Source organism: Ochotona princeps, chromosome 11 (assembly GCF_030435755.1).
Source record: "Ochotona princeps isolate mOchPri1 chromosome 11, mOchPri1.hap1, whole genome shotgun sequence".
In the NCBI taxonomy this organism is placed as follows: domain Eukaryota; kingdom Metazoa; phylum Chordata; class Mammalia; order Lagomorpha; family Ochotonidae; genus Ochotona; species Ochotona princeps.
Window position 1 is genome coordinate 37,758,501 of NC_080842.1, and position 22,862 is coordinate 37,781,362.

At 44.1% G+C, this 22,862-nt stretch overlaps 1 protein-coding gene across 1 annotated transcript in view; it reads left to right on the top strand.

The window, feature by feature from the left end:
- Positions 1 to 22,862, top strand: part of DOCK5 (dedicator of cytokinesis 5) — a 197,263-nt gene that overhangs the window by 165,694 nt on the left and 8,707 nt on the right. The window contains exons 39-48 of the mRNA XM_058670037.1: positions 653 to 742; positions 2,215 to 2,319; positions 8,573 to 8,714; positions 9,945 to 10,026; positions 10,566 to 10,650; positions 11,075 to 11,161; positions 13,412 to 13,588; positions 16,559 to 16,642; positions 17,918 to 18,055; positions 20,945 to 21,111. Coding sequence (XP_058526020.1) covers positions 653 to 742; positions 2,215 to 2,319; positions 8,573 to 8,714; positions 9,945 to 10,026; positions 10,566 to 10,650; positions 11,075 to 11,161; positions 13,412 to 13,588; positions 16,559 to 16,642; positions 17,918 to 18,055; positions 20,945 to 21,111 — 1,157 coding nt within the window. The remainder of the gene's footprint in view (positions 1 to 652; positions 743 to 2,214; positions 2,320 to 8,572; positions 8,715 to 9,944; positions 10,027 to 10,565; positions 10,651 to 11,074; positions 11,162 to 13,411; positions 13,589 to 16,558; positions 16,643 to 17,917; positions 18,056 to 20,944; positions 21,112 to 22,862) is intronic.

Consider the following 22,862-nt stretch of genomic DNA (forward strand, 5'->3'; position numbering starts at 1 on the left):
TTTGATGCTCTGAAAAGGGGAAGTTTAGAGTGAGGGTTGACATTTCACATTGAGCATGTTGTTTAACAACTTGTCACAAGTCGACCCTGACTTTCGGGAAATGAAAATGGCATTATGCTCAATCAGAAGATCCACGATCTAGAAAAGGAACCGTTGCGCTTTTGAGGGACACCAGCTCAGTGGGGCCTCCTTCAAGTCCAGATTGCCTGTCATGCTGGTAACAAATTTTTGGGGTCAGGTCCCAACAGGTCTCTGGGTGTAAGGGAGTGAAGTCTATGCTGAAGGCAGACAGGAAGGCGGAAGAAGACATAAAACCCAATTTAGATTAAGTAGTTCCATGGTGCTCAAGAAGTTTTGGATTCAGGGTGCCCAACAGATAGTCAACACAGATATTTCAAAACCCAACAAGCTCCAAAATCTGAAACACCTGTGGTCTCAAGTATTTTAGAGAAAGGATATTCCAGCATCCTTATGATGTCGTGCAGAAAGGGTTCAGTTGATTGAAGAGATGAAGCCTTTCTTCAGGGACCTCTGCAGGCATGCAGTCCACCAGAGTACTGGCCCCAGCCCAGTGCCTCTACAGGAGCCTGGGCAGGTGGATCAATGACTACTCTGTCCTCTGCTTTTAATCCTACTTTTCTTTTTGTTGAAGATGTGGGAGAAGGCCATCAAACTGAGCAAAGAGCTGGCCGAGACCTACGAGAGCAAAGTATTTGACTACGAGGGCCTTGGCAATCTCCTGGTGAGTGTGGGTCAGAATATATTAATCTTCTCCAGTAGGTTGCTGAAATGAGTGCTGCTGAAAAGGTTTCTAAGTTAAAGAGTTTCGAAGTTAGATCACAGGTGCCCTTTACAATGAAAAGTAAAACTTGTTCAAAAGCAAAGGGAACAAAGATGTGGTTCAAAAGCTTGGATCTTTGACCTTCCTTGGAAAGGCTCAGCATTGTGGAGTAGTTTCTGTGAAGGCATGGCCAAAGCCTGAGTCTCTCATAGCCGACCTGGAACAGCTTTCCTTGGTTTACCTCCTAATCCTCATCCCCAGTATCTCTCATGTAGTGCCATTTGTTCCCTATGCAATTTCTGTATTCTTGGCCTAGCTGACTCGTTCTGCCTCCATGTACACAGTCCAGGGGTCAGATGTTCCAGAAGTCTTCTGCTCATCAGAAATTACTTGTACTAGGTCCTCAAGGCCCTGCTAAGTAAAAGAGCTGCTCACCTTCAAGGCTTATTTTTCCAGGAGTTCCATTGCATACATCTTGGGGAGCTGTAAAATGCTTTGATGGATCCCAACTCTGTCACCTTTCTTCCCAGTCATGTCCCTGGATCGTTCAACTTTTGTGGATCCTGGAACATGCGCATTAAGCCTGCATGTAGATTCAGTTCAGCTGTTTAAAAACCAAAACAGTGATAGCCTTCTGAATGTTACTTGGAAGGCAAACACAGTAGTATACGTGATTGGTTTTAGTAGAGGAATCACAAAAGGTCAGGCCACCCACATTGTCCTGGAAAGATAATTTATTTGAAGAGCTGTTTTGTATGATCACTGTATAAAAAAAGAACCAGTATACTGTACCAGCATCTGTTATTGCACATGAAAAATTCATTTATGAACCTAAATGGACTTAAACCAAAATGTTAGCAACATATAGTATAGTTCCTTCATCCACAAGAGCATTATTTTGATGGTTCCCCATAGGAATGGAGTCATAATGGAGGTATGCTGACCATGTGGGTGTGGGGGGCAGAAGTCCATCAGAGCCTTCATGTGTGACTGCCTGGTGTGTATTCTTTTAGCCTAGCTGGGAAGCCACTCCCTGATGAAGAATCAAAGATAAGGGTGGGAGTAGGAACTAAAAACAGAGCATCATCACCACCTTCTGGGCACTTGCAGTTGAACTAGGCTGGGAAATTCTTTATCTTACTTTGTTACCTGGCTCTGCATCTCACAAAGTGTTCCTTAACGATCAGGGGGTCTTGAGCTGCCTGAGCCATCCTCAGCATCGCTCACAGACGAATGCACAGGGACCCCAGCCTTTTGAGGCCGGCTCCTGGACCTCCTCTCCAGAAGAGGAGCACCCTGCTTGCCAGAGGCTGCTTTCCAAAGGCCAGTCAGTCCTCTGTTATGTGGGAAACAAAAGTACAAATAGTCCCATCTTTCTGTTCCCTAACCATGTCCTTCTAACCTCCAGTGGAATTTCGTGTTTTCTTTTCCAGAAAAAAAGAGCATCATTTTATGAGAATATCATTAAGGCCATGAGGCCTCAGCCAGAATATTTTGCAGTGGGATACTACGGACAGGGCTTCCCTTCTTTCCTTCGGGTAAGCAGCCCCTGGGTGGTCTCCAAGCCTTGGGCCATGTCATCTGGAGGAGGGAAGGGAGGCCATTCTTTTCCAGATGGGCAGCCGTGTGCAAGCAGCTGCCGACCTGTGTTCCCACTGTGGGAGGTCGGGAGGGAAACCGCTTCCTGAGTGTGGCCCCTTCACCCCACGCCCCCGGGTGCTGCTGGCATTCTGGCAGATCTTTTGTTCTATGACTTCCCCCAGGTGGAATGAGAAAGGGAAAAACAGAATCATTCCCTCCACTGGCCTGCTGGTCAGGCTGGGGATAAGTGTCGATTGATGTGTTTAGCCATTTGTTTTCTTTCTAGTTGTAGCTGGTTGAAAAACAGGGATCCTAAGAACAGGACAACCGAAATTTCCCAAAACTAAAAGAGGTTTGGCTGTGATAGGGACAAAGGCAGCATTTTTCTTCCTTCTCAAAGTGATGTACACCGTGGTATTGAGCTCACAATTGAAAAACCAAAAGCCTAAGCATCTCCTACAAAAGGGAACCCTCTTTTGGAGCTGAGCTTTGTTTAAACATGTGTACTATCTGTCTCCCTTCCTCTAATAAAAAGGGGAAAGTAATTAAAGAAAGCAATTTCCATGCCTAGCACTTCGAAGGAGGAGGCAGTGTACTGTTCATTCAATAACTATTTACTGAGCCACACATCCAAGAGGCCGTCAAGCCCCTCTGCTGATGAAAATTCCACATGGCCCTTAACCTCAAGGCTTCAGGAGCCACCTAGGCAACGTGTGCAAAAGCATACAATGAAAGTGAACATTTTTCCAAGGAAGAATTTTTTTTGTAAAGATGATGATGATGATAATGATGATTAGGACGTATGTATAGAGAGAATGAGAGACAGAGAGAAATATCTGTCTGCTGCTTCATTCCCCAACTGGCCACAATGGTCGGAATTGAGCTGATCTAAAGCCAGGAGCCAGGAGCTTCTTCTGAGCCTCCCACACAGGTGCTGGGTCCCAAGGCTTTGAGCTGTCCTCTATTGTCTTCCCAGGCCACAAGCAGGGAGCTGGATGGGAAATGGAGCAGCCTGGACATGAACCAGTGCCCATATGGGATCCTGGTAGATGCAAGGCAAGGAATTAGCCACTGGGCTGTTGTGCCTGACTTGCCAAGAAAGAATACTTTTAATTTATATTAACTGATTTGATAAGTACAGAACTGGAAAGGGAAGGATCTTGTCTGCATGTTTACTCCTCAAATGCCTGTGATGGACAAGGCTGGATGGAAGCCAAAGCCAGGAACTGGAAACCAAATCCAGGTCTCCCACACGGGTGGCAAAGACCCAGTTACTTGAGCTTTCACCTCCCACCCCCACCAGGGTTTGCATTAGTGGAAAATCCGAGTCAGGAGCTGGAGGCGGACTTAAACCCCAGCACTCCCTTATGTGCTGTGAGTGTCTTAACTGCTAGACCAGACACCTACTGCTGAATGTAAAATTTAAGCTGTCACCAACAAAGCATGTCCTGTGCTATGTCTATACTCAGAAAGTATCACACAAGTGAAGTAAAAACTTGTCTTTTTACAACAGTTGCACAGGAACGTTTATAACAGCCTTAATGCTAGTCACAGACTGGAGCATTCTACTATATGGCTATACTACAGGCTCTTTACCTCCTAGCCAGTCAAGGAAATCCATTGGAACATTACTGAACACTACTCAGTAAGAAAAAAGTGAATTCCTCAGACCCACAGCAATCTGGATGCATCAAAGTACATTATGGAACGGAAAGGATGTTAAAAGACTCCAAGATTTTACTCACAAGATGCTCTTACCAGGGCATCACTTCCTACAAGGACTGAAAACATATCAATACTTGTCTGGTGATAAAAAGCCACGGGAAGTTTCTAGGGATAATGAAACTGTTCCACGTCTTGATAGAGGTTGTGGTTACATTTGTCAAACCACATAGGATGTTATACTTTAAAAAAAAAAAGTCCATTTTCCTGTGTGTGAACTATTCCTGATTTCTTGAAACTACTCAGGAAAAACTTCATTGGAAATTGCATTTTATCTACTCTCTGAAAGGTGAGCTAAGAGTGGAAAAAGTAACAGATGGGAGCAGCATGCTCTAGGCAGGTGAGAGAGTGGCCATGCTGAGGAATGATAGATAGCCAGTGCCACAGCTTGGGGACCAGCTCGGGGCCCGAGGCAAGTGTGGGAAGTGTGCAGGCCCTTGGGTATTGGAGAGGGAGAATGGCCCAAACCCTTGAGATCCTGCACCCATGAGGGAGACCCAAAAAAGCTCCTGGTCCCTGGCTTTGGTTTGGCTCAGCTCCAACCATTGTGGCCGCTTGGGCATTGAGCCAACAGATAGAAGATCTTTCTCTTTCCTCCTCTCTGTAAATTTGACTTTTTAATAAAAATAAATAAATCTTGAAGGAAGGAAGAGAGGGATGGAGGGGAGAGAGAGAGAAAAGGGAGGGAAAGAGGGAGGAAGGAAGGAAGGGAGGGAGGGAGGGAAGGAAGGAAGAAAAGGAAGGAAGGGAGAGAGAGAGAGAGAAAAAAGAAAAGAGGAGCAGAAAGAAGAGGGGAGGGAAGAGGTGGGGAGGGGAGCAGTCAGGACTAGAACTGGCTCCTTTATGGGATGCCAGTACCACAAGGCAGATTAGCCTACTGTGCCACCATGCCAGCCCCTGAAAGGCAGATTTTCTTCTGCTGGTTCATTCTCCAAATGGCCACAATGGCCAGAGCTGGGCCAGTCCAAAGTCAGGAGCCTAAAGCTTCTTCCAGGTCATCCACATGCGTGCAGGGTCCCAAGGACTCGGACCATCCTCCACTGCTTTCCCAGGCCATAAACGGAGTTGGATGGGAAGTGTAACTACCCAGACTCCAAACGACACCCTTATGGGATGATGGCATACAGATGAGGAGACTTAATGTACTATATTACTGTAGCGCCAGTCCCAGACTTGCCATTTTGAGGCGAGCAAAGTGAATAAGCAAGACTTCAGTAAGAACATGACATTTGAGGGGAAAAAAAACCTTGAAAACAGTAAAAAGGATAAGCCAGGAAGCTGTTCAGGAAGATGAGCAGAGGGTTCTGGACAGTGAGAGCAGCAGGCTGAGAAGCATGAGGCTGGAGAAGCATGACTGAGGAGTTGGTAGAACAGGATCAGAAGGCTGTGGGTATCAGAGTGCAGAGATCTACGCACACTAGTTGTGAGGGTTTGGTTTCAGATAGCTTCAAAGTGGGTAAACTTGGAGCGTCAAAAAGACATGAGATAGCCATTTGTTTTCTAGATCTGAAACTCATGGTAAACTTCTAGGTGAGAGAAAAAAAATTAGTTATTTACAGTTAGGACCATGGTTGTAGATGAGGTGACCTAGGGCAAGAATGGAGTGAGAAGGTCTGGCAGGGAGCCTCGGAGCGTGTTCTAGACTTAGCTTTGCTGTTAGTCAAGACGAGCACAATGCCTGTCCTACTTGAGGTATATTCTCTTGTGTCACGTGAAACAAAGAAAGAGAAGTGAGAAACAGTAGTGATTCAATCAAAACATGGATCCTGACTTTCAAGTTCAAAGTGTCAGAGTCCGAGTTGTTTCCTGAGTAATTCTGGTCACATAAACACCAAATCGGAGGTGTAAACTAGGAAAAGTAAGGTTCACATCACAGCATGTAAGTTATATAAGCTTGCTTTGTAAACTATACATTGTAGATGTTAATGCACTGCCAAACCCTTATACATAATAAAACAAACTCTCTTCCATATTGTGGAGTATCTCCCCAAACTCAGAGTATATAAAATTATATTAATCTCTTGTCCCCCAGCCCAATCAGATCTCTTCTGCCAAGAGCACCAGTGTGCTTCCTTCTCCAAGATGAGTAAATGAACTGTCACTGGCTCCCCCGACCCACCCACCCCAGCTCCTTGCTATTTGCCTAAACATCAGGGAATCAGATACCTGTTACTCTTTCTTCCTCATATTACTTTTAAATCTTCATGGATTTAGAAAGAGAGAGAGAGGAGAGAATGCTCCGCTATCCTCTGGTTCAGTCCTGACAAGCTTCCAAAGGCCACAAGCCAGAAATGATCCAGATCTCCCATGTGGGTGGAAGGAAGCTACATATTTGAGCCTTTATCTGTTGATTTCCAGCGTACACAGAAGCAGGAAGTTATGTCAGCAGCCAAGCTGTGACTCTGCTCAGGCATTCTGGTAGAGTGCAGGTGTCCCACCTTGTTTCTTAACTGCTAGGCCAAGTGTCTACCCCTCCCTCTCCTTCCTAGTCCTGCTCAGAGCCTTCAGGGGGACATGTGCTCCTTGGTCAGGTTTGATTATCTCAACTTCTTCCTCGTGTTGCTTCGCCTTTCCAGAGTCTCCCTCCTGAATATGGTGCGAGCTTTGATATCTCTGCCTCCCTTTCTAAACTTCTTTTTCTGGCTCTTTTCATCAGCTCTAGTTCATTCCTCCTTCCTGAACACACTGCCCCAGGCCTCACCCGTCTTTTCACTTTCAAACCCTGTTGTTCTTTGCTCCTCTCTTGATCACCCCACCTTAGCTTAGTCATCACCTAAGTCCAGCCAAGCCCCACATCTTTCTGAAGCCGTCTTTTTTTTTTTTTGCAGCAAAGCTGATTCTTCCTGATCTTCAGTTTCTCTGACTCCTTTTATGGTTATTGCCTGTGTCAAATGACTAGTGTTTTCATTGCACCCTGATTCCTTTTCTACCACAGTTCTGCCTTCATAAATCATGCAGTTATTTAATGTATGAACCACTCATAGAACCTTCCCATGACTGAAGAAATGTTATGTGTTCCAAAAGATTTAGCAGTGTTTACTGCATGCACTGTTCAACCTGTGATACTTGCACTGTCAGAAATCGTTGTCTACCTGTTTGCTTATTTATTTCTTCTTCCCTCTATTGGAAGGAAAGCTTTGTGGGAGGAAGATGACCACTATTTCCCTCATGTATAGCTTAGCAAATAAATGTGTTGGATGATTGGCTGAGTGACTTTCAAAGATACTTTGCAAGACAACATGGGTCCAAGTTTTGGTTTAAAATGAATCATCTGCAGGCTGCCACTGTAAATTAGTCATCTAAGGTGACAGATAAGGAAGACACCTGTAAAACTCAGCCACATATGCACTTGCACGGGCAGCAACTTAGAGAAATTGCTTCCGAGCCTGAGGCATCAGGAATTTCTTTAGGGAAAAAAAATCCAATTATGTTAAAGAAAAACACATCTGCCATTGAAAATGGGAAAATAGTATTTAATACAGTTGTGTTCTATGAAGCTCAGGCTCAGCTGGAGCCTGCTCTAAGTTACTCTTGTCCTCCGTTGTCTGTGCCACACTGGGTCATCATGACAGAAGTGATACTGGAGTTTTGATACATGTCATGGTGCTCCCTGAGGCAGTGCCATTTAAAGTGCTGGTTTGTAAGTTCTTACAGGGTCTTATTGAACTAGATAAGGGGATTGTATCTGATTATGAATTTGTGTACTCTCTCCACTGAGAATACCCTGCAATGGAAAATACCAACTACATTAAGCAACTTGCCCAATGAGACTGTACATTTATATCAGAGCAAAAGCACATTTTCTGGCAGATCCAGAGTCTATTCACAGACTGATTGTGGTCCTTGGGCCACACTGTGAGCAGAACTATGCTAGTATTTTTTTAATGATTTTTAATTCCTTAAACAAACCTTCTGAGCTTTTGTCAGATATTGTTGTTGGAAAATGTATTAGTCTGCTTTCAGTTATTAAGGAAGAATGCCCAAGGAAAGCTGCTTTACAAAGAAAAGCTTATTTAGTTTGCAGTTCTGGGGATTCGAGGATGTGATATCATGTATCAGCTCAGGTCTGGTGAGGACCCTGTGGTGTGTGACTTCACACTGACTGGAACAGACTGCATGGTGAAACAGGAAGCTGCTGAGATGGGAAAGGCCACAGGCTTGCTTTTCTATGAACTCACCAGCATCCATGAGAGCTGTATCAATTGCTTCTGAAGGCCAAGCCCTCAATGACTTTACCACTCTTCCTGTGTCTACCTCTTAAAGGTACCATCTGCTTCCGGTGCCACCACAGTGAGGATTTAGATACCGGCATGTGAACCACCCACTGAAATCAAGCCCATGCCAAGTAGCATATAATAGATAATTCAGTGGCTATTTGGTGGTGGATTGAACTTTGGCTGGAGAGTGCAGTGGCTTGCCCAGTAGCCAGCACTCTCATTTCCCTCACTCTCGTGTTTACTAATTTCCCTTGCTGTCTGTATCCTACAGAATAAAATCTTCATCTACCGGGGGAAGGAGTATGAGAGACGAGAAGACTTCAGCCTGAGGTTGTTGACCCAGTTCCCCAACGCTGAGAAGATGACCAGTACCACACCCCCTGGGGAGGACATCAAGTCATCTCCCAAGCAGTGCATCCTGGCCCAGTGGCTCTTTAATGTGGGGCAGCCCCAGCTAAGTGAAAGAAACAAAAATATTACAGCTCCTCTGCAGGCAAATTGTTGGAGGGCCTATGTCCTAAGACTAATCATCTGACCACTCTGAAGCAGTTTTCCATTCTGTGTATATCTTGGGGATCCTGAATATCTTTAGTAATTAAAGAGGAGAGGTAGCAATTGAGTATGAGAGGATATATGTTTTTTAAAGTGTTTATTATTTATTAGAAAAACAGACCTCCCTAAGGTTTCCTCACTCTTCAAGTGCCTGCAGAAGCTCAGACTAGGCTGAGGGTGACAGAAGGAGCTAGAATCTCAATCCAGGCGTCTCTCTCCCAAATGGATAGCAGGGGCACAACTACTTGAGCCATCACCTGCTGCCCCTCAGGATGCACCCAATTGCAGGAAAACAGAGTCAGGGGACAGGGTCCAGGATGAACCCAGGTACTCTGATGTGGGATAGGGTGTCTTAACCCCTTGGCAGGTGCCTGTCCTGCAGAATATCCTTTAAAATCGAATTGAGGAGTTTGAGAAGGATACAGACTTCTTATTCTGAATCCTGGATTCTGTTCCAGATTTTAAAAACAGTGGTGGGGACAGCAGAGGGCAGCTTTTACTATGAACAAATTCTAGGAACAGACAGAACCCTTATTCCTTCACTGGTTCTGAAGACTGCCTCTCTTCCCAGTTGTACAGTCTTGGGTTTTAACCTCCCATCTTCATAATCTTCATGTGCATAAGGAGAATAGTAATATCTGCCTTCTAGAGCCATTGTGTAATTAGGGATGGCATATTATCACAACACCTGGGGGCAGCACCTAGCCCTGCTACTTACTCAGTAAATAGATGGTGTCCAAAGATAGAAGCAGACCCTACTGCATAGGCTTTGGAGTCTGGCTATTTCAGAATGATGCTTGTCTGAAAGAAGCTCTGGAAAACCATTTCTAACCACCCATTTCCTGGTATTTCACTGATGCTTGTTTTCCTGTGGCAAGGCTGTTTGCCAGGTGTCTAACCACAAGAACTGCCCTGGGGCTCATCACTTAGGAAGAGAATTCATTGATGCCCCAAGCAGCCCTGTTTTCCAGTGAAGTCCTGGCATTGAAGTTAAAGGAGTGGTTGGCACCCGTGCCATTTCTGGCTGTAAAGCAGGAGGGACAGGTTCCCAGCCCAGCTTTTCCCTTTGCCTTCCTTAACGATCTCCTCAGACATGCAGTGCTTCACCGTGAAGCCAGTGATGAGCCTGCCTCCCAATTACAAGGATAAACCAGTTCCAGAGCAGATCTTAAAGTAAGTGTCCTTAAGAATAACGGTCTGTCAGACGTCATTTGGAGTGTATCAGAACAGAAGCCTTGAATTCATGTGCACTTGGACACACCTACTGTCCACTCTGCTTCAAGCATAAGATCAGAGTATGGTAATTCTGAGGGACATAGAAGCTTGGCTTTTAGATTGGGAGAAATCAGGAATTGCACTCCTTCGTATCAGACCTCTTCACTCTTTCATTCACAAGCATCACTGTGAGGATTGGCTGGTTCCTGCCAAATCCTTCGTCTTGAGAAACTTGTGTGCTAATGGGGCTGGGGAAATGTTGTACAGCTGTACAAATGAGATTGCGTATGTGGGTGATTATGGAATGTGACATTAATTCATGCCTAATGAAAGTAAGATGTGCACGGCCTCAAGTCTTTGGTGTGGACTCAATGTTGTTTGTGAGAGAGCTTAGTGGATAATACTCAAACTGTGTCCAGTGCACCATGAGTTTTGTTGAAATCAAACCAAGAAGTACCTGTTCTAAGAAAATCTGGCCCTGCTGTGCCCTGCTGCAGCTATTACAGAGCCAATGAAGTCCAGCAGTTCAGATATTCCCGGCCGTTCTGGAAAGGAGAAAAGGATCCAGACAATGAATTTGCTGTGAGTCCACCCCATTTGCCCACTAAAATGGAATAAAATTGACATCCAAACAAAAGGTCTTCCTACTAACTAACATCCACAGCAAAAGTGATGGTGCCAGTGGAAGGAGGGCGCAGCACTAATTAGCTAGCCAGCAGCTGTTGTCTCAGTGGACCAGCTTACTCTGAGGATCCATAAACAGCCTGCGTACCTGGACCTTCAACAAGTTACTTCTCTAATTGATGGAGAGGTGGGGTGGGGTGGAAGTGCATCTGAGTGGATGATCCTGTTCAGCCTTCAGACATCCCCAAATCCCTCAGTTATATGAGAAAATAGAGCCCATTCGCTAGGATGCATTTGGGAGTGAATCTCACTTCACCATGGAATTTTGCATTTTGCCGTGGGAACTAAATGGTGTTTTTATTGTTTTCATTTCTGCCACCAGACTATGTGGATTGAACGGACCACATATACAACTGCATATACCTTCCCTGGGATTCTCAAGTGGTTCGAAGTGAAACAGATTTCAACAGTGAGTCATTTCAGATGGGAACTCAGAATTTAGGAAAAAAAAAAAAAACTTGCCATCTCCAGATATAATAACAGTCTTTGTTAACCTCCCTTGCAGTTTGCACCAGTTTGGCTCTGGCAAACTTTGCTTCTCAAAAGAGCAGTAAAAGGCCTGCTTGTGTAATAGAGCCCCTTTGTCAAGCTGATATCACAACAGCAACCCTAAAGGTTACTCTTACTGAATGACTCTTTGAGGGCCAGAGGAGTGTTGTCTCCTCCAGCATCCTCCCAGTACCCTGAAACATTCCTGGAATGCCACTTTGTGGTTGCCTGTCAATCACAGCTTCTCTCCTAAAGCTTTTTCTCTCTCTAGATTCCCAGTTTATGATATCACCAGTCACCCTAAGTTCCTTTGCCTGGTCTCACCCCAAATCTGCCTGTTTATGTTTCTGATAGTTATTCTGTTTCATTGTTGGTCTTCCTCCTGCTGCCCCATTTCTAGTCAGATATATAGATTGATGCCCTTGAAAAAGGTCCTAATTGGCCTCCTGGCCTTGGCTTTGTCGGTCCCTTTTTCTGCACTGCCCCCAAGTGTGTACTCTACTCTGTAAACCCACTGTCTTCATGCTTCCTCATGCTAATGACCTCACAGGGCTTAAGACTTCTTAGCATACACATGCAAAGCCTTTGAAACTTGGGTCTTCTATTTCATCCCCTAGGGAATCTTTGGGAACTAGGTGTGCATTCCTTGTTATTCTGTGCAAGTGTGTCCTTTTCCCTGCCTGAAATGTCCTCTTCCTGTTCGCTCCCCTGGGGATTCTGTTGAAGCACCACCTTGCTCCCAGACTCTTCTCTGTGTCACTCTGGGGTAGCCTGATGCTGTTAATGCTCCCCACCCCCACCTGCAGGTTACACCTCCCACCTGTACAACTCTTGAAACCCCACTGAAAGCTTAGCTGCCCCCCATCATGAACTTGCCTTCTACATTCTGCACCCACAGATTCCCCATCCACAGAGTGAACAACTAAGAATGAGATATTCTGCCTAAGATGATCGCCTCTGTACTGAACACACAGATTTTCCCTGAGCCATAAAGTGTAGCAATTATTCACATAGCGTTTACATCGTGCTAGGTATTGTAAATAATCCAGGGGAGATTTAAAGTAGGTGGGAAGGTGTGTGTGGATTGTACACAGAACTCTACCATTTTATTGAAAGGATTTAAGCATCACAAACAGCAGTTCCTGGAACCAGTTTCCTATAAATAGGAGAATATATTATGTATCTTAATCACTTTTGAGTCTGTGATGCATAGTATAATAGTTAATATAAGCTAGATGTTCATGAAGTAGTTCTTGAACAAGTTTGTTATATTCATTGTCTGGAAGATAAATAATTTTTCTTTGTGTGGATGTGATTTATGGAAAGAGAACTTTGAAATCACGCCTGGACTAGGAGGTCAGACCAGGTGATAAGGAAGAAAATGACAAAGGACTGCTTCTCCTTGAAACCTGGTTTGCAGCACGTTTCAATCAGGGCGTTCCCTCTGAACCTGTATTGCACATCTGTCATTGTCATCTGATATTCTTAGGCGTGGCCTCCATGTCTTTGTACTGCTTCCAAGGTCACCTGGCTTTTTCTCAGGGAAAACACATAGACTTTGGCCAGTGGGCATTTATGGAGAAATGCCTCAGATCCCATATCCTGCTATTCTGTCATCTCTGATCCTCTCAAAGATCACCGAGAAAGTTTGCCCTCAGAAATAATTCTGGCTACCATGCCCATTATATTTCTTCTCAAATTTTCTGTAGACACTTTATCATCAGGATTGGTTAACATGAGCAAAGCCCTGATTTTTAAAGTTATCATTCAGGCCTGGGTTGTAGAAGGCCTGCAAAATCATTTGGTCTGGCCCTGCTAACTCTGAGTAAGCCTATACCAGGCTAGGTTTTTAGTAAGCCTATACCAGGCTAGGTTTTTAAGTTGATAATTTTATATGTCCTACATATGATGTTATGAACATGGCCCTTGGCAGAAAAAAAAGATTCCCTACACCTGTTTAAGGAAATTTTTAGCAGCTTTAGTTTCCATCAAACCAGTACCACTTAAAAAAAAATTGTGTTGCCCTAACTGAAACATTGATAATCAAAACTTTGCTCTTCTGTGACTTGTGGGTGTCTTATAACTTGTGTGGGGATACATAGTTAACTTTTCTTTAGTCCTCTTCACGGAGCTCACATGGTGTCCTTCTCCCATGTCCTCTGTCACCCAGGAAGAAATCAGCCCACTGGAGAATGCCATAGAAACCATGGAGCTGACCAACGAGAGGATCAGCAACTGTGTTCAGCAGCATGCGTGGGACCGTTCGCTGTCTGTGCACCCACTCTCCATGCTGCTCAGCGGCATCGTGGACCCAGCTGTCATGGGGGGATACTCCAACTACGAAAAGGTATGCTGGGTCCTAGGTCCCCACAGGAGTCTCCAGCCTCCCTCTATGCCACAGTCAGCTGGCAGCTTCCTTTCCTGCCATGTCTTTGGGAGGCTGTCACTCTCCCATGTAACTGATTGGACAAATGAGTGAAAAAATTGTCCCAGATCTTATTCCTCCTAGAGACCTTTAACAGGGATAGACCACTACCTGGTAAAGCCTGGCTGAAAGAGCATCAGTCTCATATACATGTGGTCCATTCACCAGCTTCTCTCTCATCGCCCACCATGGGGTGGACCCCAGAACCCAGCATGCTTTGGCAGTAAAGCTGCTTCTGTGGGGAAGAGAAAGACTTTACATAGAATTAGCTTCCAGGAAGCCCCACCCTGGCTGGTGTGCCATAAGTTCTATGGATAAAAGTCAACTCTGGCTCTCTATTTAAATCAGTTGGCCCAAGTGTTAATGTTTGTTACTCTAAAAAAGGAAAGAACTACTCAGAACACTTGAGCCTGTTGTGTAGGGTTTGAATGCAGCAGCATTTAGAAAGGGAGCCAGGCATTCAGGACATGTTAAAAACAATCATTGGAAGCGGACTCCTTCATTGTTAGGACACATTTTCGTGACCAAATATTTTCAGAGTTCACTTCTTGAATATGAATAAACATTTGGCAAGGAAACAGGGAGGTGCTCTTGTCTCCTTTTATGCACCATACATATCCTGTTGTGTCACGAGCAGGGACTGTGGAGTGCATCCCTCTTGTAACCCAGTTTTGATTTCCCACTTGCCATTATGTGTTTTTGATCATCCAAACCTTACTTCTCCAAGCTCCAGGTGTCTGTAAATTAACAGTGAGGTAGCCACTTAACTGATGCAATCAGTTTGAGGATTAAGGAAGACATCATACATTTTATATTGTGGCTGGCATATGGTTGGGGCTTCATCCTTGTTGACTTTTATCCTGCCTCCTGCCTGCTTGGAGAGGAATGAACAATTGAAATGCAACTCCTGGGCAGTGCCACTAGTGCTTTGTAGCTACAGCTGCCTCACTCTTCATTTCTCCTCCAACTTTCAGCCTTTATTCTCTCACCGGTGGTGACTGAGAAAGATGCAACACCCGGGATACATACATTCTGTTTTCTTACATGAGGTTTCAGTCAGGATTCCCAGTATTAAATGGAAGTCATTACAAAAGTGCCACCAAAACATAGTGTTTGCATAAAACCATAATATTTTTACTGCATACTTTTGCATATGTGCTCTCTGGTGCTAATGATCTCGTATTTTCTCCAAGTATTAATTTGTACAGCATGTCCCTAATGCACAGATTGCTATACTCCTGTTCTGTTTGCCTTATACTATGGATTTATTCACTTTTATATGCCTGTGCTCCCTCAAGGAGCTCTCGGATTTGTATGCTGGCGGCAGAGAAGAAAGGTGAAGGGGAAGCTCGGGACTTTAGTCTGTGAAAGTTCTTTCAACTTTTTCAGAACTGTGGTTAACGTTTCATACCCGTAGTGTTCTCCCGCAAGTGGTGAATGCCTCCAACATGCTAAAACCCTGGAGACTTTTTGTAAGAAGTATAGTGAACCCTACAAAGGGACAGAGTAGAAGAGTGGCCTGAGTCCTCTCTATGCCCAAAGAAGGCAGGATACAGCAGGGAACAGGGGGCAGGCTGGCTGATTTTCCAGAAAGTGTCTCAAAGTGCAAAGCTTGAGTGTATCGAGCCTATCCATAGAGCTCAGAGTAGATTGCCTCCTAAGAGATGTGCAGGTCTTCAACTGGGAAGAGATACAAGAAAGGGCCAAGTGGTCCAGCTCTGAGCTCCAGCTTTTGTTTTGTTAGAAAGACAAGAAAATTTCTTGCTCAAGGTTATTTCCAAAAAAAGAAATGAACGTGAATTTCTGCAGATAAAGTAGGACTCCTTTTTGGACTCTATGGGAAATGTTGGCTGAAATTTTCCATTACTCTTTCCTGATGAATTCTGTCTTAAAAATTATCATGTTTGTAAGGCCTGTGTTTGGGTTTTATTTCTCCATCATATAGGAACTTAACCTGGGGAAGCAGGGTGCATTCATGTTTATTGATAAATGATACATTAAAAAAGGGAACTACTATTTACTATTTTCAAAACATTCTCAAAGCCATGTCATTTTATTTTCAAAGTAGCCTTTTGGAAAGGTGATCTGCAAGAAAGTACAGATACTAATCTGCACCCCAAATAAGGAAAGAAGTATGGTACAACCTGTATCACTTAAAAAAGGCAAGAAAATTGCCAGACACATCTCTTGTCTTGTTAATTTTTAAAAAATTCTTGATACCTGTGTACTTAAAATAATTAGTTTTATAGTTTTACTGATTTTATTTTCTGCGAGAGAGACAGAACACCCCAAATATCCACACTGGGCCACCATTAGGAACTGGATATTAAAATTCAGGTCTCCCGTGTGCCTGGCCCACACACATTTCTTAGCTAACACTGCTGCCTTGTGGGAGCTGCATTGTGCGTCAGCAGGAAGCTGGAGTCAGACGCTGGTTACTGCAGTAGGATCTTGAACCCATGAACTGCCATGTGCGACAGGCATCTTCATCAGGAGACTGAACACATAGCACTGACTTCATTGTTAAACATATACAGGCTGCAGGTGGCCTTTGCTTCACTCTCAGGAAAGTTACTGTAATGAGTGGTACCTTCGCTGCTGCTGATTGCCTGAGATGTCTATGTATGCGGTGTATGGTGATTGTGTAGAGTGTACTTCTGCAAGGAATTTTCGTGGCTGCTCCAGAAAGAACAGAGAACACCACATAATTATTAAAGCTACCCGTTATGGCATAAGAACTCTCATAGGAAAGAAATGAATTTTTTAGTTAGACACACCAGGTTTATCACAAGACATTTTTTTCATGTATCTAGGTGCTCTCCCTCCGTTTTAGAGTCAAGTGCACAGTTAGGACTGTATTGTAATAAATACTTGCGTGTTTTCTGCTTTTAGGCATTTTTTACAGAAAAATACGCTCAGGAGCATCCTGAAGACCAAGAGAAGGTTGAGTTGCTGAAGCGCCTAATAGCTATACAGGTATGCAGCAAAGCAGGGAGTAAAACCAGGCAGCTTCCCACTGCATGGTGATAACTACAGTGCGTGACTGAAGGATATTCCTGGGGGTTAAGTCTAGAGCCCACTTTCAGGATGGTTGTACTTAAAATGATTAATTAATAATGACCTGTAAAAAAATGTGTGTAGAGAGAGAGGGAAAGTAGGTGAAGAGAGCAAGAGATCCATTCCATCCACTGGTTCCCTCCTGTCTGCCTGAAGCCATCTCCTTCTGGGGTGAATCTTAGAGCTGTGAACTCAGTCCAGGTTTCTAAACAGGGGCAGCAGGAACTCAACTGCTTGAGCCATTGCTGATCCATTTGGAAGTCTGCAGAGTTAGGAAACTGGAAGCAGCCACAGAGCCAGATGGGGGATCTTGCAAGCTTTGACACCAAGTGTGAGCTTCCAACTGAGTGTTGAACCACTAGGTGAAAGGTTCACCCATCAGAGTGGAGCCCAGCACGATGACTCAATTGGTTAATCCTCCACCACAATCACCTGGATCCCATATTTGGCACTTGTTCATATTCTAGGTGCTCCACTCCCCATCCAGCTCCCTGCTTGTGGCCTAGGAAAGCAGCAGAGGATGGCCCAAAGTCTTGGGACACTCTACCCACTTGAGAGACTTGGAAGAACCTCCTGGCTCCTGGCTTCGAATTGGCTCAGCTCCAGCTGTTGCAGCCATTTGTGGGGGTAAATCAGCGGATGAAAGATCTTTCTGCCTCTCCTCTCTGTGAATCTGCCTTTCTGATGAAGATAAATAAATCTTTTTAAAAATGAAAGATAGAATGACAGAGAAGGAGGAGGAGAGGTCTTCCATCCACTGGTTCACTCCCCAAATGGTCACAGTAACAGAGGCTGGGCCACAGAGGGGAAGGGCTGGTGCATAAGGCCAACCCAGCTCATCCTGGGTACAGGTTCGTGGATGTTCAACTAGCAGGCTCAAGCTACAGCCTGCATCTCAGGGCTGCATTTTCTGCCTGAAGTGGTGAGAGATAAAAATTTGACCAAGGATGAGCTGAGTTGGCCTTGTGCACCAGCCCTTCCCCACTGTGGGGTCTTTTTTCTTTACTGGTGTGTAAATTTGTGAATTTCTCTGCTGAAATGACAAAAGTAAGTGGAGTCGGCAAACACTGAGAAGTACGATCTCATTCAACAGTGCTGTACCTATCCGTTTGCCTGCATCTCCATCCAGGCTCCAAATCTGAATCCTCTGACTTCCTAATTCCTACATCGTTCCTCATATGCCCTTCTTTCCAGATGCCTTTGCTGACAGAAGGGATCCGCATTCATGGAGAGAAGTTGACGGAGCAACTCAAACCACTGCATGACCGGTTGTCGTCTTGTTTCCGGGAACTCAAGGAAAAAGTGGAAAAGCTATATGGGGTTATAACACTGGTAAGTTTTGGTAACCTTCAAGCTTTTTCTAGACTCTTTGACATTTTAGGACATTAATCAGTTTTTCAAAGGCCAAATGAGTCTTAATAATTACATGTAGCATGAAAACATTGGTAACAGGTGTAAGAGAGTGTGTTTTGCTTTTTCATGGCCTTGAACTGCCCTTGTGCTAGATGAATAGATGTTCTCAAATCTGCATTAAGAATCAAAATACCCACAGGCCTGTGCAAACTGCTGGCTGGACCACCTGCCTAGAATCTCTTACTCCCTGGAGCTGGGGTGGGGCCCAGGAATTTTCTAGCAAATGATGAGATGTTTCTGGTCATAAATACAACACTTTGATCATCTCTATTCTATAAATGAGACTTTCCTTAAAGCCAGTCACTGGCTGTTCCCAGCCTGCCTAGCCTTATTCTTACAGTTCTCTACAGCTTTGTTTTCTGTTTTGATGAAAGTCGATGATATTCACACCTTTAAAGGAGAGAAGGAGAATCACAGGTTACAATGCAAGGAGGTGACTTCATTATTTTTGACTGTTATAGCGCGTTCCTCACAGCTCCCATTTGCTTGACGCTCCTGAGAGAGGAGAGGAGAGTGCAGGTGCTAACATTTTTGTTGCGACAGTTGATTGCATAATTACATCTAGCTTCATTTGCATGTGCTTTTTTTTTTCTTACTCTAACACTCATTCTTGAATCACTGATTTTCAAATTTTTTCCTGAAATCAAAGCTTTGAGTTTCTTTTTATAGTCTCTTCTCCTACATTCCCATATATCTACGTGCACTACAGTGTTTTCCAGAGTCTCCTTTTTTTAAGATTTATTTATTTTTATTACAAAGTCAGATATACAGAGAAGAGGAGAGACAGAGAGGAAGATCTTCCGTCTGATGATTCACTCCCCAAGTGAGCCGCAACGGGTCGTTGCGCACCGATCTGAAGCCGGGAACCTGGAACCTCTTCTTCCGGGTCTCCCACGCGAGTGCAGGGTCCCAAGGCTTTGGGCCATCCTCGACTGCTTTCCCAGGCCACAAGCAGGGAGCTGGATGGGAAGTGGAGCTTCCGGGACTAGAACTGGCGCCCATATTGGATCCCGGTGTGTTCAAGGCGAGGACTTTAAGTCGCTAGGCCACGCTGCCGGGCCCCAGAGTCTCCTTTTAAGTTTTGTTTTGTTTCGTTTTTGAAAAGCAAACAGAGTGCTCCCATTAACTGATTCATTCCCCCAAATGCCTGCAGTGGCTGGGACTCCACCACCCTGAATCTGGGAGCTGGCAGTTCAGTGCAGGTCTACCGAAAGAGTGTCACGGACACAAGTGCTTGAGCCATCATTGCTACTTTCCTGGATGTGCAGTAGCAGAAAGCTACAATCCAGATTAGGCACCACTGGTCCTGGGCACTTTAATACCAGAGGTGACATCTGATCAAATGCCTTCCCCTCAACATCTTTTTGACTCTCTTTTTTTTTAAAAAAAGATTTGGGTTTTTTTGTTGTTGTTGCAAAGTCAGATATACAGAGAGAAGGAGAGACAGAGAGGAAGATCTTCTATCTGATGATTCACTCCCCAAGTGACCACAATGGCCGGTACTGTTCTGATCCGAAGCCAGGAGCCAGGAACTTCCTGCAGGTCTCCCACACGAGTGCATGGTCCCAAGGCTTTGGGCCATCCTCTACTGCTTTCCCAGGCCACAAGCAGGGAGCTGGATGGGAAGTGGAGCTGCCGGGGTAGAACCGGCATCCTTATGGGATTCTCGGCGCGTTCAAGGTTACGACTTTAGCCACTAGACCACCACGCCGGGCTCTTAACTGTCTTTTTTAACCATCTTAGGTTTACCCTAAGAATCTGTTTCTAGTTGGGCTTTCTTTTAGGAACGTTTGTCTTTGGCAAACAGATTCCTGGTCAGCAAAGACTGACTTAGACCACCTGAGCTTCCTCACGATGAGAATCAGACTAATGCTAGCAAGTAAATGCAGTGTGGTGCCACAAAGGAGAAAAGCCTGGTGACGTCATGAGAATGTAGGGTACTGTCCTGTACTTGTAAGCTTCAGCAGGTTGAGCCTCAGGTCCAGAGCTTCAGTCCAACATATATGCCAGTTTTCAAAAGGCTGGAAGTAACTGAACTGGAAAACCCAACAGAAAATGTTGCTATTTTATTGGTGTATAAGACAACAATCTTTAGTTTTTGCTCTCTCATATCTCATAGAAAATTATGCTTTCTTCTCCCTAATCTTAGATGCAGGACTTAACTTGTGTCATATGATTAAAAATGTAAGTACAGTCACATATCACCTAACAATAAGGGCATATTTGAGAAATGCATTTAAGCTCTTTTGTTCTGGAGCAAATTTCACAGTGAGTGCTTCTATAGCACTCACTTATTGGTGGTACTGTGCTGATCCGAAGCCAGGGGCCAGGAACATCAGTCCATCCACATAATGTCTAGATGCAGTCAGGAGACATGATAAACACATGATGAGGTAAACATGTATATGTGTTGGACAACTGCAACACTACCAGGTCTTCTGACACAGTGTGGCATACTGTGATACAGCAAGCTTTTCCTTAATTATTGGGTACTCTACACAGTTTATGTGTCACACTTTCATACCACTGGTAGTGCGGTAGATTAGTTTTACATCTACAGCAGCACAAATACTTGAACAGTGTGTTACAGTATGGTACAGTGGCACATGTCTCAACAATACGAATTTTTAGCTTTGTGATCCTAACAATTGAGGTAGCACAGGTACCAAGCACTCAGTACAGGGTGCCAGCCAATCCACAGTAGACGGGAGTGAGCCACAGACAGGCTGGCTGCGCTGGCTCATGGAGTGTGACTTCTAGACCAGCTAACCTGGAGTGGGGGTGGGGGTGGTGTGATGTGTTTTTCAGCCACCCAACTTGACCGAACGGAAGCAAAGCCGCACGGGGTCCATTGTGCTACCGTACATCATGTCCTCCACTCTGCGGAGGCTGTCTGTCACCTCAGTGACTTCTTCTGTGATTTCAACCTCTTCCAACTCATCTGACACGGCTCCTTCCAGACCAGCATCTGATGGGTAAGATCTTAATTCCCCATGAAGGATAGAATAACACCTTACTCATGCCTGCCTTTGATCACCAAAGTATAAGTGTGTGTCTCCTGCGAGATTGATTATAGTATGTGGATTACTAACCTTTGGGTCATATTTTCGTCCTCATGAAGAATATCTTTATTAACAAGATGAAAATAACCACTTACAATGAAAAATGAAATAAAAAGACAGTATTCCTTATCTCCTTACCACCAACTCTTACTTGTGGTCTCTGGCTAATTTCTTTCATTGTTTTAAGCTTTGTGTTTACCTTATGAGTAAGTCATATTATTACATGCTGGTGAATTCCTAAGACAGAAGCATCTGTATCATGAAGAACCCCTCTTCGATCCCTGAGTCCAACTTCTGTATACTCTGCAGTGTCATCCCGTGTGACCATCCGGTTCTTGGATTCTTCTAGCAGCTCTTACAGGCACACAAGATGATCCTAAATGCATATTCTTCTCCTCATCTTTTTATGTGAATATCAGCCTCTTAGCTCTTCTGTAACTTAATAATCTTTATAGTCATTCTGGTTTGGCATAGAAACAGTCTCCTCTTAACACTTTCTTCAGCTACAGGCAGCTCAGCATATGTCTGTGTCATCACATCAGTGCCAACTGAGGAACATTTAACTGGCTTCCGTCTTTGTTTGTCACTGTAGAATGGCAGTGAATGGCCTTCCGTGAGGTTTGCACATACAGAGCTCTGTCAACATGAGGAAAATCCAGTGAGTGCCAGTGAGTGAGATTTCTGTGCCAGAGGGATGTGTTTGCAGTTTTCAGAAATTAGCCAAGGCCAGTGTCCATAGAGGTGACATCAATTTACACTCCCTGCAGGAACACAACAGAATGCTCAGTTACCCACATGCCACCAAACCATTACCAGTTTTAATATTTGCAATTCTGATGATGGGAAAGCATTTTTTGTAGTTTTTTCTTTGGTTTTGTTTTGTTTTCCTTTCTCTTGGTTTATGTGAAGTTGAGTATCTCTGTCCGTTGTCTTGAAGGTGTTCACATTTTAATTTCCATGAGCTATAGATAGATACATTGGGTATATTATTCTGTAGAGCTGCTGGCTCTTTGTAAAGTGATGTGGAGTAAAATCCCCTGGTTTCTGGTCTTTAACTGTTGATGTTGAGCTTCTATTTTTATTGATTCAGTTGGGCCAATTTTTTTGTGATTGTATAAATCAATATTTTATGACCTCTTAATTCTTATACTTCTAGAGTGAGAAAGGGGTCTAAAAACAGGTATTAATTTGTTTCTTTGACTTTTAGGATTTCACCACTCATAATTTAAACTGTTAATGTCTGGAATTTAATATACATATAGAGCCAACTTCTTTTTTTCTTTTCCCTAAGAGGCTACTGTGTTCTCTCTATAGTATTTAGTGAGAAGATTATCTTGTCTGTATTGATATGAAATATAAATTTTTGTCAACAATTGGATTTCTGGGTTTTTTTTTAATCTTTTTTCTGGAGTCTCTCTCCTATTTCTTTGTTGTATCTACTCATGTCCAAATGCTAAGCAGTTTTAATGGCTGTGGCTTTAAAATGCTTTCACGTTCAGGTATTCAATTTCAGATTTCGTCTGCTGATATGAGTCATGGCTCACTTTTGACTTAACTAGTCCAAAACCTTATTGCTATAGCTTGTAGGATTATGCTAATTCGTGAACTAACTTTGGAAAGGTAGATGACGTTCTGGTGTTCAGTCATCTTTGCCAAAAAATAGG